The 15892-nt window shown below is 45.0% G+C and overlaps 1 protein-coding gene across 2 annotated transcripts in view; it reads right to left on the bottom strand.

Annotated features, from left to right (window-relative positions):
* The window catches only part of LOC143286968 (serine/threonine-protein kinase tricornered-like), a 68107-nt gene that overhangs the window by 29031 nt on the left and 23184 nt on the right, over positions 1–15892 (bottom strand). For both annotated transcript variants that reach the window (XM_076594953.1, XM_076594952.1), the window contains exon 4: positions 8976–9098. In XM_076594953.1, the coding sequence (XP_076451068.1) occupies positions 8976–9098 (123 nt within the window). The remainder of the gene's footprint in view (positions 1–8975; positions 9099–15892) is intronic.

Below are 15892 nucleotides of genomic sequence, written 5' to 3'. Positions count from 1 at the left end.
GATCGAATATCTAAAAATCAATGCCTCTTTCTGTTTCTGTGAAAACTTGCGGGGGAAAAAAAGAGCGCGAATAGCAGAACAACCGCCAGAACTGCTTTTGACTATCAACGTGTATCTTGTTTGATTGCTTTGTCCATTTATCTTATTCATTCATTCATTCACTCATTCATTCAACTATTCCGTAAGTTTAATTCTTTGTCATTTGGCACTTATGCGCAAGATCTGAGCAACTGGTAAGAAAACAAATACCGTTTTCTGCTTTTCCGACCATTCCTTAGCCTCTGTCCAGTGCATTAACAGAACACAAAGTTATGATTGTTTTGTCTTCCAGAAAACAATCACACGTACATCAACACAGAAAGCCATCACGTGTAAATCAACACAGAAAACAATATGCAAATCAACATAGAAAACAATCACGCGCAAATCAACACAGAAAACAGTCACGTGAAAATCAACACAGTAAATAGTATACACCTAAAACAATCACATACAAAATTAATAAACACAAAAACAATGTCACAGGAAAACATCACATGCAAATAAACAACAACAACAACAACAAACACCAATAAACGCTATCACGTGCAAATGAACACAGAAACCAATAAAAATGTAAATTAACACAGAAAACAATCGCGTGTCAATCAGCACGTACACCCACATTAAAACGCTGGCTCCACCCAACACAAGATCCCCTCCATGATGAAAATGAGATGGGTGGGGGGAAGGGTGGGGATCAAATTAAATCGAATCATGTTGCTTGTATACTAATTATAGCCCGGCTGACCACAAAAGGGTAATTTCTATCCAGGGCTGAAAGGATTGGAGTTGGAAAGGGTATAAACTGCAAAAGAGCACATGAAAAAGAAAACCTCACTTTTTAAGGTGGTTGTTTTGTGTTTTTTTTAAGTAGAACTCTCTCTCTCTCTCTCTCTCTACCAAAATAAATCATAGTGCTTGTAAGAATTTATCCACACACATATAAAAGCTTTCAAGATGAGAGCCAATGCAGTCACAGAACCAGAGAACTGTTCCTGAGTGCTTTATTCAAAACAAAACAAAATTATGACACTGATTCATGTGAAGACGTCAGCACATCATAGCCAGTAATTTCTCGAGTCTCGGTTTGCGTTCGTTGTCACTGTCGTACTTGTAACGTAGTTGGACCCCCTTCAGAAGGGGGCTATGGCCTACAGTGATTAAATTTTCCTTTCGTCCTCCCCCACCCCCACGCCCCATCCCAAACCCGACCTGCCTGCCTCTGTGTGTGTGTGTGTGTGTGTGTGTGTGTGTGTGTCTCTCTCTCTCTCTCTCTCTCTCTTACAGTTTTTGCTTTCTTCCACTTCTTCCTCCCCCACTTCATGTTCTTTTTTAAAATTCACAACAAAAATCAGAGACGTGAAGATTATATATATATATATATATATATATATATATATATATATATATATATATATATATATATATATACACACACACACAGAGAGCACAGAGACAGAGAGAGGGAGAGAGCCGCTTCTCCCACACAAAAACAATAGGAGCAGTCGAGTGCACGTAGTCTTGGAAACCCAGAAAGAGAACTGCTGACCTATGAACAACAATGCCTGCTGACTTAAGTGTGGGCAGGGACGTGGTAGATTACAGGGGATCAAGTATTATGCAAATCACTGAGGGGGGGGGGGGGCAGGAGAGACAGAGAGAGAGACAGAGAGAGAAAGTACACACACACACACACACACACACACACACACACACACACACACACACACAGAGTGAGACAGACAGACACATTCAAAGACAGGCAGAGACCAACACTGTGACGAACATGCAGAGAAACAATGACAACGACAACAATGACAGAGACCAACGATGATTCGAATATACCAAAGGCAACAACGACGACGACGATCAGGATCACAGAAGAGGAGGAGGAGAAAAGAAAAAGGAGAGAAAAGCAACAAGAGGAAGCGTGGGTGTGGTTCAAGGGGCAGAGGAGGGGAGCCGGGGGGCGGGGGGGGGGGGGGGGGAGGCGTCTTTACCCCATGAGTTTTTTCTTCTTCTTCTTCTTGTCCTGCCTTCACAAATCTGTGGTGCGTGACTTGTTAATGACACTGAGTAGCAAAGGCCCTGGTTCATGACTGTGTTAACTCCGAATTCCCGAATCCCCCCCCCCCCCCCCCCCCCCCCCCCCCCCCGCCCCTCCTCCCCCCAACCCAACCACCCATACCCTCTCTCTCTTGGTTTGTTTTTGTTTTCCCCCTTATTTTCTCCCCTCTCTCTCTTTCTCCCTCCTCTCTCTCTCTCTCTTTTCTCCTCCTCCCCCTCTCTGGTGTGCATGGTTTGAGAGAGAGAGAGAGAGTTATAAAATATTCCAAACACACCTTTCAAAATCCACGATTTTTTTTCTCGTTGTCGCTTGTTTGTTAGATTGACAATGTGTGGGTTAAAGTGCACATTTATGCGGTCTTGACGTGTCTTTACTGTTCAAATCTTAACACACACACACACACAGGTGGAGTGGAGTGGGGGAACGAATAAAAAAGTGTGAGTGGAGAAGCAGAAGGCTTACATTGCGACCTCGCAACACGATTTACGTCACAAGATCTCACAAAACCTTGTATGTGCGTGTCGCTCCAGCTTTACTGTGTGACGAGCTGACGGCAGACAGGAACTGCCATGCAAGTTACGGCCTTCATGGCGAATTAGCCCCCCCAGAAAAAGCTAGCTCTCTTTTCTTGGGTGGAATAATGCCATGCATGGACTGAAAGGGAAATCGGTGGAGCGATAATGCACACAGCACGCAGTAGTTAAGTAAGGACTCCTGGACCTGTGCACTCGCTGACGTCAACTTGCTGTGTGACTGTCGCTGGTGCGTTTCAGTTCCCCGAAACCTTAACAGTGCGGGTCTAGGAAGCTTGCCTCAACGAAGAGATATAGATAATTATATAATAATTTTATGTATAGGATTTGAGAGCATACCACAGGTTGGTATCAAACATTCAAATGAAATGCAATGACTGAAATAAAACAAACACATAAGTAAAAATATCAAAATATATATATATATATATTTTTTTTTAAATCAAATCCTGTCTCGGATCTTCGCTGTTTTAATTTCCTTGTTTACTACTTCTTCGTTCGTGGGCTGCGTCTCACACGTTCACTCGTATGTACACATGAATGGAGTTTTTACGTGTATGACCTTTTTACCCCCACCCCCAATGTAGGCAGTCATATCAATATCTAGTGTTGCATTCAAATATGTTTAAAAAATACACGGTCTGAGTCTCCAATTCCCCACAAACAATACCGCGGCCGGTGAAAGAACCTCAACGTCATAATTACATTGTGCTATATTCCAATACTGATATCTCGATATATCGTTGGTGTCACAAATTCTTCAGTCGTATCAATATCTAGTGTTGCATTCAAATATGTTAAAAAAAAAACACAGTCTGAGTCTCCAATTCCCCACAAACAATACCGCGGCCGGTGAAAGAACCTCAACGTCATAATTACATTGTGCTATATTCCAATACTGATATCTCGATATATCGTTGGTGTCATAAATTCTTCATAATCGGAATTCTTAAACATTGCGACTGATATCGCTCTGTCAATCTTAATTTCATGATATAATCGTGCATGTAACAAATTAAGTATCATAATTATATCGTGGCAGTATCAATCTTAACATTATAATTCTATCGCGTTACATGCTCCTCCTCCTCTTGTACAATAATTTTCTGTTCCTACGAATATTCTTCAATCCATTCTTCCACTCTCTCTCTCTCTCTCTCTCTCTCTCTCTCATCTATCATTATTATCAATACTTTATTTCATTTATTTCTTTATTTATCTATTTATTCTTTTATTTTAAATTTAACCCTTAACGTAACTCTCTTCAGTTTTCCCATACCTTTCTCTCGTTCTTTTTTTTTTTCTTCTTATTTTTTTTTCTCCGTATTTAATCCTCCGTTCCCCCTCACCTCCTGCCCTAACGTGTTATCCTCATCCCTCCACCATCAACCACTTCACTCTTAATCTGTACGCTGTGGTTATGGCGGCGCCAACTTCGAGAACACTGCCAACCCGAAACAGGAAGTGCGTAAAACTGTTATAATGTACGAGGTAAAACTCAAGGACACCCAAAAAATAAATAAATAAGGCCCTACAAGACAAGAGAGCGCGCGATTTTCTTGTCCTTTCCTTTTCTCTTTTTTATTTTATTTTATATTATTTATGGTCTGTCACCACAAGTATTTCTTTATCGGACGATAACAAACGGCGCAGATACGTTAAATCTTTCACCCGAACACACACTCTGGAACACGACACCGGATGTTCTCCCTTGCCTCCCCCCCCCCCCCCTTTTTTTCCCTTCCCATTCACCACGTCAGTGTGTGTGTGTGTGTGTGTGTGTGTCTATGTGAATCTGTGCGTGCGTGAGTGTGAACGTCCCCCACCCCCACCCCCGTTTTGGGTTGTTTTTTTTGTGTGTGTGTGTTTGTTTGTTGTTGTTGTTTTGTTGTTGTTTTTTAATCCAAGATAACTCTCCCTCACTTTTGGTAAAAACATGCAAGATGACCGACCTTCGTTCTGTTCCAAGGTGGAACAAGGAACGCCCTGTTTCTCATCTCCCCCGTCCGCCTTCCAACCACCTCCAACCGCCCCACTCTCAATGCTACCCCGCCCCCTCCCCTCCACCCCGTCCTCTCTCTCTCTCTCTCTCTCATCTTTCGACGCGCCGCACTTACATACGCGCGAGTGCATTCGTACATTCGGTGCGCACAGTGTGCGGACAAAATAATGTTTGCATGTGGAGTGAACTAAAATTTCTGTCGTTCCATAACGAATAGACTGAAGAAAGAACGACAGATCCATCAATCGGTAGACATACAGAAATAATAAAGAAAAAAGAAAGAAAGGACACAAAGAAGAAAAAAAAAACACCAAGAAAGGAAGAAAGAAAGACTACAAACACAAAAGAAAAATAGAACTGAACGAAAATTAAGACACGGAGATGATTTAACAAATAAACAAACAAACATATAAAATCAAATTACACTGATACTCAGAAACAAACAAACAAGGAAATGTCGACTGTTACAAAGAAAGAAGAAAAAAATGAATGACATAAATAAAAAGAAGGGTAGAAAGAAATAATAACTGTCATAGGAGAAGAAGAAGGAAACAAAATGGGAGCGACGCGTGGCGCATGTGACAAGACGACCAGTGACTTGACACGATCATGCCATGTGTGACCATACCAGATCAGTTCAACCCACTGACAGTGACACACAATGCACTCACCCCTGTACTGTACCGTGGTGTGTGTGTGTCACGGACTTATCTATATTCGATCTATTAATAAGTCCGTGGGTGTGTGTTGACAAACCCCTCTTGTGTCCAGCTGATACTAATCACACCATGCATATGCATATGGACCTCCAACTTCACTTCAGCCCGCTTCACCTTCAACCGGTAGCTCCATGTATGTTAGAAAGGAAAACAGAAAAACAAACGTATTAAAAATAGAACAGAAAATGAAGAAAAAAAAGGAAGAGGTTAGATATGTGCGTGTGTTAGTGTGTGTGTGAGAGAGAGGGAGAGAAGGGGAGGTGGGGGGGGGGGGGGGGGTGAGCGGACGAGTCTTTTTTTTTTTTTTTCTTTTCTTCTTTTTAATGAGGGAACTAGGATAAACGTACGAACATTATGTTTCTTTTCACGTCCAGCCCTCAGTGCAATCAGAAAATGAAATAAAAATATTTACAAAAGAATACAAAGAGAGAGAGAGAGGGAGGGGGGCGGGGGGGAGCTGACACTGATACTTTGCAGAGAGTCATACACAGAGAGAAAGAAAGTGGGAGGGAGAAACAGTGTGTGAGAATGTGTGCGTGTGTGTATGCGCGCGCGCGCGCGCATGTGTGTGTGTGAGACAGAGACAGAGACACGGAGAGAAAGAATGTGAGAAGGGGACAAGGGAAAAGAGTGTGGAAGGAGTAAGGAGGTGGAGGGGGGGGAGGAAGGTCACATTCACCTTACCACTACAACAAAGAAGAACAATTCGCGTGCCAACCTCACATACCCGAGTGATCGTAAGAGGCTGCAGGAAGTGAACTTAAAACGACACAAGAGGAAACGCCTTCAAGACTCGTGTGCGGTACCCGCGCTGTAACCCAACACAGGAATAAAGGACGAGGGAGCGGTAATTCGGGGGTGGGGCTGTGGCTGCAGGAGCGGGCGATAGTCACTTCAAAAAGTGCAGACAGTTCACCCTTAAAGAAGACATTTTCAATCCCAAGTTGTGGCCTTGTGACAACTGTGGTCTTGACCTTTGACCTAAAACCCCTTAAAAATCAATGCAACGGAAAAACGCAAGCTCCGTCGCACTTTCCCCATATTATGTTATCTTTTTACCTTGAACTTTGTCTCCTGACCTTGATTCTCCATCAGGGTTTTGCTCTCACCATGACCAATCACTGGACTAAGCCTGATACAACGTATGTCCATGACCTTGACCTTTGACCCATGTCCTTGAATATTAACAGGGTTTGATAGCACTGCTGTCATCAAGGCCAGTCTTTATGCCGAGTTCGAAGAAAATGGAATGCAAGACATGATCTCGTCAAGTGTCATCAATTTTGTCAAGTGACGACAACCAGATACTTATCTTTCACCCCCCAAACTGGCTTAGCACGTTGATGGTTAAATGTTTGTGGTGACTGGCGCATAACACATTTCGCCTCAGAGTTTGACCGTTGTCCTCAGAGTAATCTATTTCGCGACTGTTCGAACTTCTCATGGTGCCGACCCATCACTGCATGAGAAAATGACATCAGAATGCAGACCTCCACGCGAATTTTTTTTCGCATGGATCTGCAGTGGCAAAGAGGGTCGTCGGTTGATTACTTAACGCTAAATACTCTGTTTTGGAGAGTCTTATTGGAAACTTCGACTAATACCTGGCTCGGGTACTGAAAAGCACGTAAGCTTAACGGCTGGCCGATTCGTGCAGTACTTTTGTCAGGGTAAATGAACAGAATTTGCCCTCTGTAGGCATCACCTGGCCATTAGGTATCTAAAAGATTATAAAGGGTATGGCTAGAATGGTCAAATTCACGACTGCCCACCAAGTTAGGCTTCGATGCCACATGCCGTAGCCAAGAAAATGCTGATACTCACACACAGACAAACAAGCACTCACAAAAAATATGCATATATGACAAGGAAAGAAGAGGAGACAAAACTAAAGACTCAATGGCACTGAATAACTTCAGTCAAACGCAAGTGCTCCTCCCACATCTTCCCCTCTACCCATCCAACCCCACCCCACCCCTATCCGCCATCACAACTGAACAAAACTGAAGAGGCTCAGTAGCAGTGCACGATCTCCTTAGGTGAGTGCCCTAGTGGCGACCTGACGCTGCCTTCCTAGCGGGTTTACCGACACTGAGACTGCGATAGTGAAAGCAGCGTGGATAAGACTGTGTGTGTGATGTGATGGATTCCGGATGACGGCTTGGGATAATTGCTATCACTGAGAGAACACGGAAGATGAGGCTGGGGAAACACACACACACACACACACACACACACATACAGAGAGAGAGAGAGAGAGAGAGAGAGAGAGAGAATAAGAAAGAGAAGGGGTGGGGAATGAGGAGAGGGGAATGGGAGGTGGCGGTAGAATGAATGCTTCCTGTCACAACTGGCAGTCTTTTATCGCTGTGTGACACGCATGTATGACCCAAAAAGGGAAACCTAAACTGGGCGTATCTTCCGCACAGTTGACTGAGAACTCGGCTGAGGCAGACATGTAACGACACATTTGGGAGACTGAGTGGGAGACTGAGGATCTACAAGTATTGTCACACAAGTTTTAATCTCAAGTGACAGAAAGAGAGAGAGAGAGAGAGTGTGTGTGGTGTTGTGGTTTGTTGTGTTGTGTGCGTGTGTGTGCACATGAGTGTGTGTACTGGTTTGTACCCAACCCACCGACCCACTCGCCATCGTTGATAATGACAGTGCAAAAGCATGCATACATGTTATGAATGCGCGTTTATTTATTTCATTTATTCATTTCCCCGTCTTTTCTCCCTCACTTGCACTAGTTACAGCGATACGCATCCGTATCATCATCATCATCAACGGCCTTGCTCATGTGAAGTCTGGCGTGGCAGTGATAAATACCCCAGCCCCACCCCATCACCACGTTACTGATAAAACAACCAACCCAAAAGACCTGATCGCTTTCAAAATGGCATGCATGCCCGTACTGTGTGTGTGGAAGCGTGCATACGTGACTGAGGGTGTGACCCACCAAAACTAGAAACATGCCTCTGCATGTGAAACTGTCCTTTCTGGTTTTCTGGAGCAGAAGAAGAAGAAGAGAAGAAGAAGAAGAAGAAAAACAACAACAACAAAAACAACAACAACAAACGCAAACAAACAATAGCAACAAAACCAACAAAGATCACACCGTTAAAGCAGTTTTGGCCATGACAAAAACCAGTTCTTGAGAAGGATGGAAGGTTACAGAAAGGGCCGAGGGAATTATGACACGATACACAAGTGCATGCGACATGAAAATAAGCCAATACATTCAACAACAATCACACAATCACACACACATACACACAACAACAACAACTCACAGAGGGCACTAACACTGCAAACAAATGAATCATTTGATTGCTGCTGACAAGTAAGCTTGTCAGGGAAGGGCTGTCAACTCACTGAAGTAAGATTTCAAGTACAGGTCAGGATTTCAGCCGCCATTCCTTATTTGAACTTCTTGGCGCAGAATCAATAGTTATTTTATTTGAAAATAACACAAAAAGCAGTTAATTAAAACTAATGCTACACTGATGTTACTTCAGCAGTCAAAGGGTTAAACAGACAAGTCTACTACTGCTAAACAACCCGCACCACCCCGCCCCTTTCTAGTACTACCACAGCAGCAGACCCACCTCGCCGAAAGCGCCCTTGCCGATGACCTTGAGGGAGTCAAAGTCGTCCACCCCCAGGCGGGTTCGCTTCAGCCGCAAGAACTCGGTCTCCTTCATGGCATGCTGCTGCCGCCGCTCGCTCTTCTGAAAACACACAACACACACACACGGGACGTATAGTATATATACATCAATGAGAGACTGTTAAACTCCCACTCCCACTCCTAATCCCCACCCCCACGCCAAGCAAAAATCCCAGTCCGTACATGGGGCTCGAACCCGCGAATAAGAATACTCGCTTCCTCCAAGCTAGGCGGATGACCACTCGGCCACCGCTCCACTGACTAGCACTGTAGTCGTCTTACGAACGGGTACACCAACATAACAAGTAACACGAACACAACGGGACACGAAAAAGCGACGCTTTTAGACACCTCGGGTCTTCTTTCTGCAGGTAAAAACCAACCAAACACGACTATCAACAACCGAGAAGGCCAAACGCTTTCCAGATGCAATGTTCCAAAGATGGCCAGAAATAACAGCAATGAATAGGCGGTTTGTTTTTGTTTTTATTTTTCATTTCCATCTATAGGGTGTTCTTCCTTCCCCCCCCCCTCCCACGCACCCCCCACCCCCCAAATAATGTCAACATTAGCAAGTTCTTTGATTTGAGTTTTCAAAATCGATCGATCTGAGCCACTAGTGGACGTCACTGGTTGCCAAGGAAACAGCAACAAAACGGTCGCCAAACAGTGCGTGGTGATCCATCATCATCATCATCCTCATGGCAGCCCTTTCGATCCAGCGAAGATCCAGTATTGCCTGAGGTGTAATTGCAGCGCAGACAGAATAAATCCCTAAGATGTAATTTTGTTCATCAATTTGAATCTAAAATGTAAACTTTTTTTCCGTTTTAAATTCCCGTAGAAAGAAGATACGCATATTATTGTGCTCGTACAGAAACGGCACGTCAAGTATCAGTGCTCTATTTTTTTTATTCCACTCAGTGCAAACCTCAGGTGAATATGATAGAAATCGAAAATGAGGTAAATGGGAAGAGAAAAAAACCCAACACAGAACGGCCCCTGTCAGGTACTGAAGGAAGGGAGGAAGGAAGAAAGGAGGGCTGTAGAGAGAACAGAAATAAGAACAGTTTTGTGTTTTGTTGTCCAGCGCTGAGTGACCTCAGTTGAAAACCCCCGGAAGTATTCTATAATCAGCTGCCTTTGATTCAACTCGCCTTCCTTATGGTGTCACGCAACGAAGAACAGTTTGTATTTCACGATTCTATACACAAAAACAAAAACGATAAATATAATGAAAAAAAAGTACCGTAATTATCAACTGTTTTATTGTTTGCTATATTCTAGTCCCCTGCATTTAATGATTCTCTCTCTCTCTCTCTCTCTCTCTCTCTCTCTCTCTCTCTCGCTCCTGCCACTTCACCCAAGCCCCCCACCCACACCCAACCCCTCCTCCTCCTCAACCCCACCCTTTCCGATGACGTGTTTACACCATCCCCCCAAGGTGACTTGTATTGAACAACATATCCGTATCCGTGTCTATTTCTAACCAAAACTAATTAAATCACCCCCCCACCCCCCACCCCACCCCCCTTCACGACGATGAATGACTCATCACCCACCTCTAAATTTGCTGGGATTTTCTTTCTACACGATGCCTGCATGTGGGTCCAGATTTGTGTGTTCCACCTCCAACCCAAACTCCCTTTTTATAATTTCTGGCGTGTGCCCCCCCCCCCCCCCCTTTTTTTTTCCCCCCAAAGAACTCGCTTTTTTTCAGTTAAGAATATTAACGATCATCTACCAGCATCTGTTTCAATAAACAATAATCTACCTATCTCTAAACCCCCTTGAACCGCCAAGATATACCACATGATTTTCTAAAGAGACTGGTACCGGAAAAAGGGGTGTGGGGGTGTGTGATAGCATAAACTTTTATTTGATTTTGAAAGAGACGAGCGAAATGGTGAGGGAGGAGAGGGAAGTAGACGATAGACAGACAGACAGAGACAGAGAGAGAGAAGAGACAAACAGACACAGCCAGACGTACGTCTAGACCGTGCCAGTCAGACACCGAGTGCATGCGTACGCGCGTACATGGGCATGCAGGCATGGCGCTTATTCGAAATGTCCCGGCGGGAAATAAAATGGGGTGTGTGATACAAAGTGACAAGGAACGACCAGTGAACCGGATTTCAACACAATCACACATACACACACACACACACACACACCATGCACTGCCTTCACCAAGCCGCAATCACAAGAAAAGAAAGGGGGGGGGGGGGGGGGGGGCAGGGGGAGGAAGGGGGATGAAAGCTGAAAGAAAAAAAGAACATGTTCTCATGTTTACAATCGTTATGTGTTTTTTTTAAATGAATAATTTTTTTTTTTTTTTTTAAACACGTCAATTGCACCTGCCTCAGGCTTGTGTGCTTCGCTCCCACTCTTCATCTTCACTTCTGTTTGGCATCTCACACAACTCCGCCATCCATCTCCCAGCAAACAAGCGCGCGCGCACTAACCCACCCACCCGGACCCCCCTCCCGTCCTCCTCACACACACACACGTTTCTTTTGATGATGACTTTTAGTTTTAAGCATTCCCGTATAGATCTCCCCCAGTACAACCGGTTTCAGTCCTCTGTAATTACATGAGAAGGTTCCAACTTAGAAAATGTGTGTGTGTGTGTGTGTGTGTGTGTGTCTCAGAATACCACTTCCAGGGACCTTAATACTGAACGAACTTGCTTCTCTTGTCCAATTACCCCCCTCCCCCCGCCGACACCCACCGCCAAACCTTCTCTCTTCCATCCCAAGGAGGTAAGGCGACACTGGAGACACGTGTGCGGGGGTGGGGGGTGGGCTTCAATTCAATCCCCGAACGCGTGCCAAGTCAGCTGTGACGAAAAAAAAAATAATACTCACACACCGACACACACACACGGGAGATGGTATTCCTCCGCCTCTCCATCAAAAACTCATAACCATCTGAACGCGTGCCAACTCATAAAATGCTCGAGCACAAAAAGGCGGGAAATGACACACGACATGAACAGGAAGGACTGAAGGAAGCGGCGTTGGTGGTGGGGGTTGGGGCAGGTGCACGGATGAGGGGATGGTGGCAGAGCGACACTGATATCGTCTGCACTATTTCTCGAGAAAGTGAGGGTGAGAACAGTTTGCCTGAGTGCCTGGCGTTTGCTTGCTGTTGTTTTTATTTGTTGTTGTTTTTCTCTCAACATCCCAACAATAAAGTATCGTTGTGCCTGCCCACTGTTCTTACACACGTACGCGCGCACCAGCTATATCATTGTACGCTCTCTGTCAGTTTGACAGTCTCTGTCTCTTTCTCACTCACTCTTTTTTCGAGTCAGTATACGATCGGCGTCACTCGCGCGCGCACCCTTCCCCCCAATTTCCTCTTAACACTCCCTTTTCCTGTTTTCCTCTCTCGATAGCACTTCATCCTCACCGCCACCCCACCAAGCAAACACGCACACACACACACACACACACACATCAATCCACAACGCGTACACACACGACAGCAGCTTAACACTTGCCGGATACGATTTTTTTTCTTTTTAAAGATCAAGTTCTCGCCACTCCCACCACCACCACCACCCCTAATACCCTCTCCCACCCACCTGTTAAGTGTACACAGTCCTCCGGGTCAGTGCCATGCGCTGTGCCCACTTCGTGTACACACACACACACACACACATACACACAGACATCACCCTATCGCCTCTGACCTTACCAATTTATTCATCGAGACAGCTGGCTTTTGTCTTGTCCCCGATATAATTATATCATAATGGAAGCACCGAATGAGTACCAACCGGGGGGAAAGTTCAGTGGAAGACCGTGTGTTCTCTCAGTCATATAAGATTATCGTCTATTATTTACTGATTAAACGACACTTGCCTTGGAAGTTTAATCGGAGATCTACCCAATGAATGAGTTAAGGCGCCCAGAAAGAATTACGACTTGAGTCTGAGATGGAGCCCTCTCATGGGGCAGAACTGTAGATCCACAACCAACTGCTAAGAGTTTGGTAAAACTAACACTGAAGGTCGGTCCATACTAATTATGACAATCTGCGATACAATGTTTGAATTTTGGAGAGAACTTGACTGGGATAAGGAAACCACGCAAGTCTGTTAACAATGATGATGATAATAAACATTAAATAATAAGAATAATATCAATCCTCATCATATAATTCAAATAATTACTAATATCACACACACACACACACACAAACACACACACACACACACACACATATATATATATATATATATATATATATATTTATATTTATACACCGCTGAATCTTGTGCAGAGACAAATCAAAGCGCTTTCGCACCAGTCATTCAAACGCATGCATAACTAAAACTGGAGGGGGGGAGGGGGGGGGTTGACGAAATCAAACCAAACCCGCCTTAAAAAAAAAAAAAAAAAAAGAAGGAAGGGAAAAAAAAAAGCGTCCTTGCAAAGTGTCGAGATGTTACAGTTACAGACAGCAATTTCGAACTTCGTAAAAGAGAGCTTACAAGTTTGCTCTTTGAGAACTCGCGCATGTTGTTTGAAAGTTATGAAAGTGTAATACGAGTCCAGGAGGACATCCTTCCGTCACCCCTTTTTTTCCACCCACCATACACACAGATTCACACACACCACACGCACGCACGCACGCACGCGCACACACACACACACACACACATGCACGCGTGCAAAACCCCAACAGAAGGACAGATTCTGTTCACCTTTGGCACTCGTTCACCTCGTCTTTTCCAATCAAAAATACAATGCCGCTTTGTTTCCCTTTCGACCTCCTCCCAACCCCCCCACCACCACCCCCTCCCCTCCACCCCTCTCCCCTCCCATATCACGCCACGGACGGTCATGGCTCTGAGCCAACTTCACGGCGACAAGAAAATCCCGTAATTCCCCCCACCCCCACCCCCCTCACACACACACCCCCCTCCTCCTTCTGTGGCACCAATATTGACGTGTATGGGGGTTATTTCCTGCCTGGCTCAGTGGGGAGTACACGAAAGGTAGAACTACTTTGGTTTGTGACCGGACAGGTAGGGCGGGGTTGAAATGGGGCGGAATGGTTGAAGGGTGGCCGGAGGTGGGGGAGAGGGGAGTCTTGGGGAAGGTGGAGTGTTAAACTGAAACCTGTGTAGAAAGTGAAGGGGTGTGGGCGGTGAGAGGGGGAGAGGGGGGGGGGCAGAGTGTGGAGCGAAACAAGCTCCATTTAGGTTTAACGCCTTACATCCCCGTTTTATTTCAAAGAACGAGAAAGCAAAAATAATGTTCCCTTTTACAACTCTGTGTGTGTGTGTGTGTGTGTGTGACTGACATGAAAACAGAGTTTGAGGCAGATAAAGAAAGAGATGAGCGCACGAGCACACATCCACGCACACTATTGTTTCCGACACCAACGCATACACACAAGAATTAACAAGGAATTTCCAACGATTCTGAAACTGCCACAAGTTCACGGAAACTATACATGTATTCATTGTAATTCTACCAAAGTCAACACAATTGGTCGTAAACTGTCCCCATACCACGCCGTCCGTTCGTCACTTCCGTATCCGTAGTGGTTCACCACGAAACAAATGGACAGAAATAACTTCACACCCGAACGTTACTGTTGGACTATCGGGAAGGGAAAATTACGCATGTGTTTTGATCGGTACAGACGTTCTGACCACGTCACTGGCCAACGTCAGCTTCGCATTAGCTGGTGTCTACACTACACTACTCAGCACAGTCGATAATCCCTCTTGTTTGAACGACCAAGCCAATCCGCTCAAGACTTAAGATACAAGACATGTCACAACGTTCGATGAACAAAATAACGACTACATTCACTATCAACAAACGCAATGGTGGAAATATGATTTGCAAAGTATACAAAGAAACAACAACCGAAAATGAAAATGAAATACTCTAAATATTGAACTTGCGCTGAAAAAACGCAATAGTGATATACTACACTCAAAACCGATGATGCAACAAGGTGGCAGAATGGTTAAAATGCTTTTTTTGCCAATGCAGTGCCCGTGAAAGTCTGGGTTCGAATCCCGCTCTCGCCCTTTCTTCCAAGTTTGACTGGAAAACGAAACGGAGTGTCTAGTCCTTAGGATAAGACGAACTTGGCGCACTGGAAAGACCCGTTTGTTTGTTTGTGTATGTGTGTATGTTGTTGTTTCTGCTTGTTTGGTTGTTTTTCTCCCACCGCTTCGGCTCCGGTAATAGTGTCGGAGGCTCCTCCCCTCGACGTATCTCCACCCCTCGACCCCCCTCTCCTTCACCTTGCCACTTTCTCCGTCACCCTCCTCGCTGTCAAGTGTCAAGATGTGACGTCATACAGACAGCAGCTGTTCCCCCCACCCCCACCAGCGGACCTGCACTGTGGTAATATTGATAGTTTCGGTTTCAGTTTCAATTTCGAGGAGACGGCGTCAAAGCGGGGGGACCGGTCCATATTCATTATACCACATCTGCTTAAAGAAGAAGAAAAAAGGGTGGGGGATGATGATGAGGGGGGCGAGGGGGGGAGGAGGGGGATACTTCACCTTCGCACAGATGCAAATGCACTAGTCAGGCCTTGCGAGCCAATTATCTGTGTGTGTGTGTGTGTGTGTGTGTGTGTGTGATAAATCGCGGAGGAAATAAATCCATCCGTATTTATCCGTAGAGCTGCCAAACAAGCTGCCACACTACGCACGAGCAATATTGTTAATCTGTACCAGGTGAATATGACACGAACAGAAAGAGCCAGCCAGAGGGAATGTGTGTGTGTGTGTGTGTGTGTGTGTGTGTGTGTGTGTGTGTGTGTGTGTGTGAAGGGGAAGGAAGCGCGTGAGAAAGAGAGAGGGAGAGATAGAGG

This window comes from Babylonia areolata, chromosome 10 (genome assembly GCF_041734735.1).
Source record: "Babylonia areolata isolate BAREFJ2019XMU chromosome 10, ASM4173473v1, whole genome shotgun sequence".
Classification (NCBI taxonomy): domain Eukaryota; kingdom Metazoa; phylum Mollusca; class Gastropoda; order Neogastropoda; family Buccinidae; genus Babylonia; species Babylonia areolata.
Note: the sequence above shows the minus strand (reverse complement) of the source record. Positions and strands in the feature narration are given on the sequence as shown.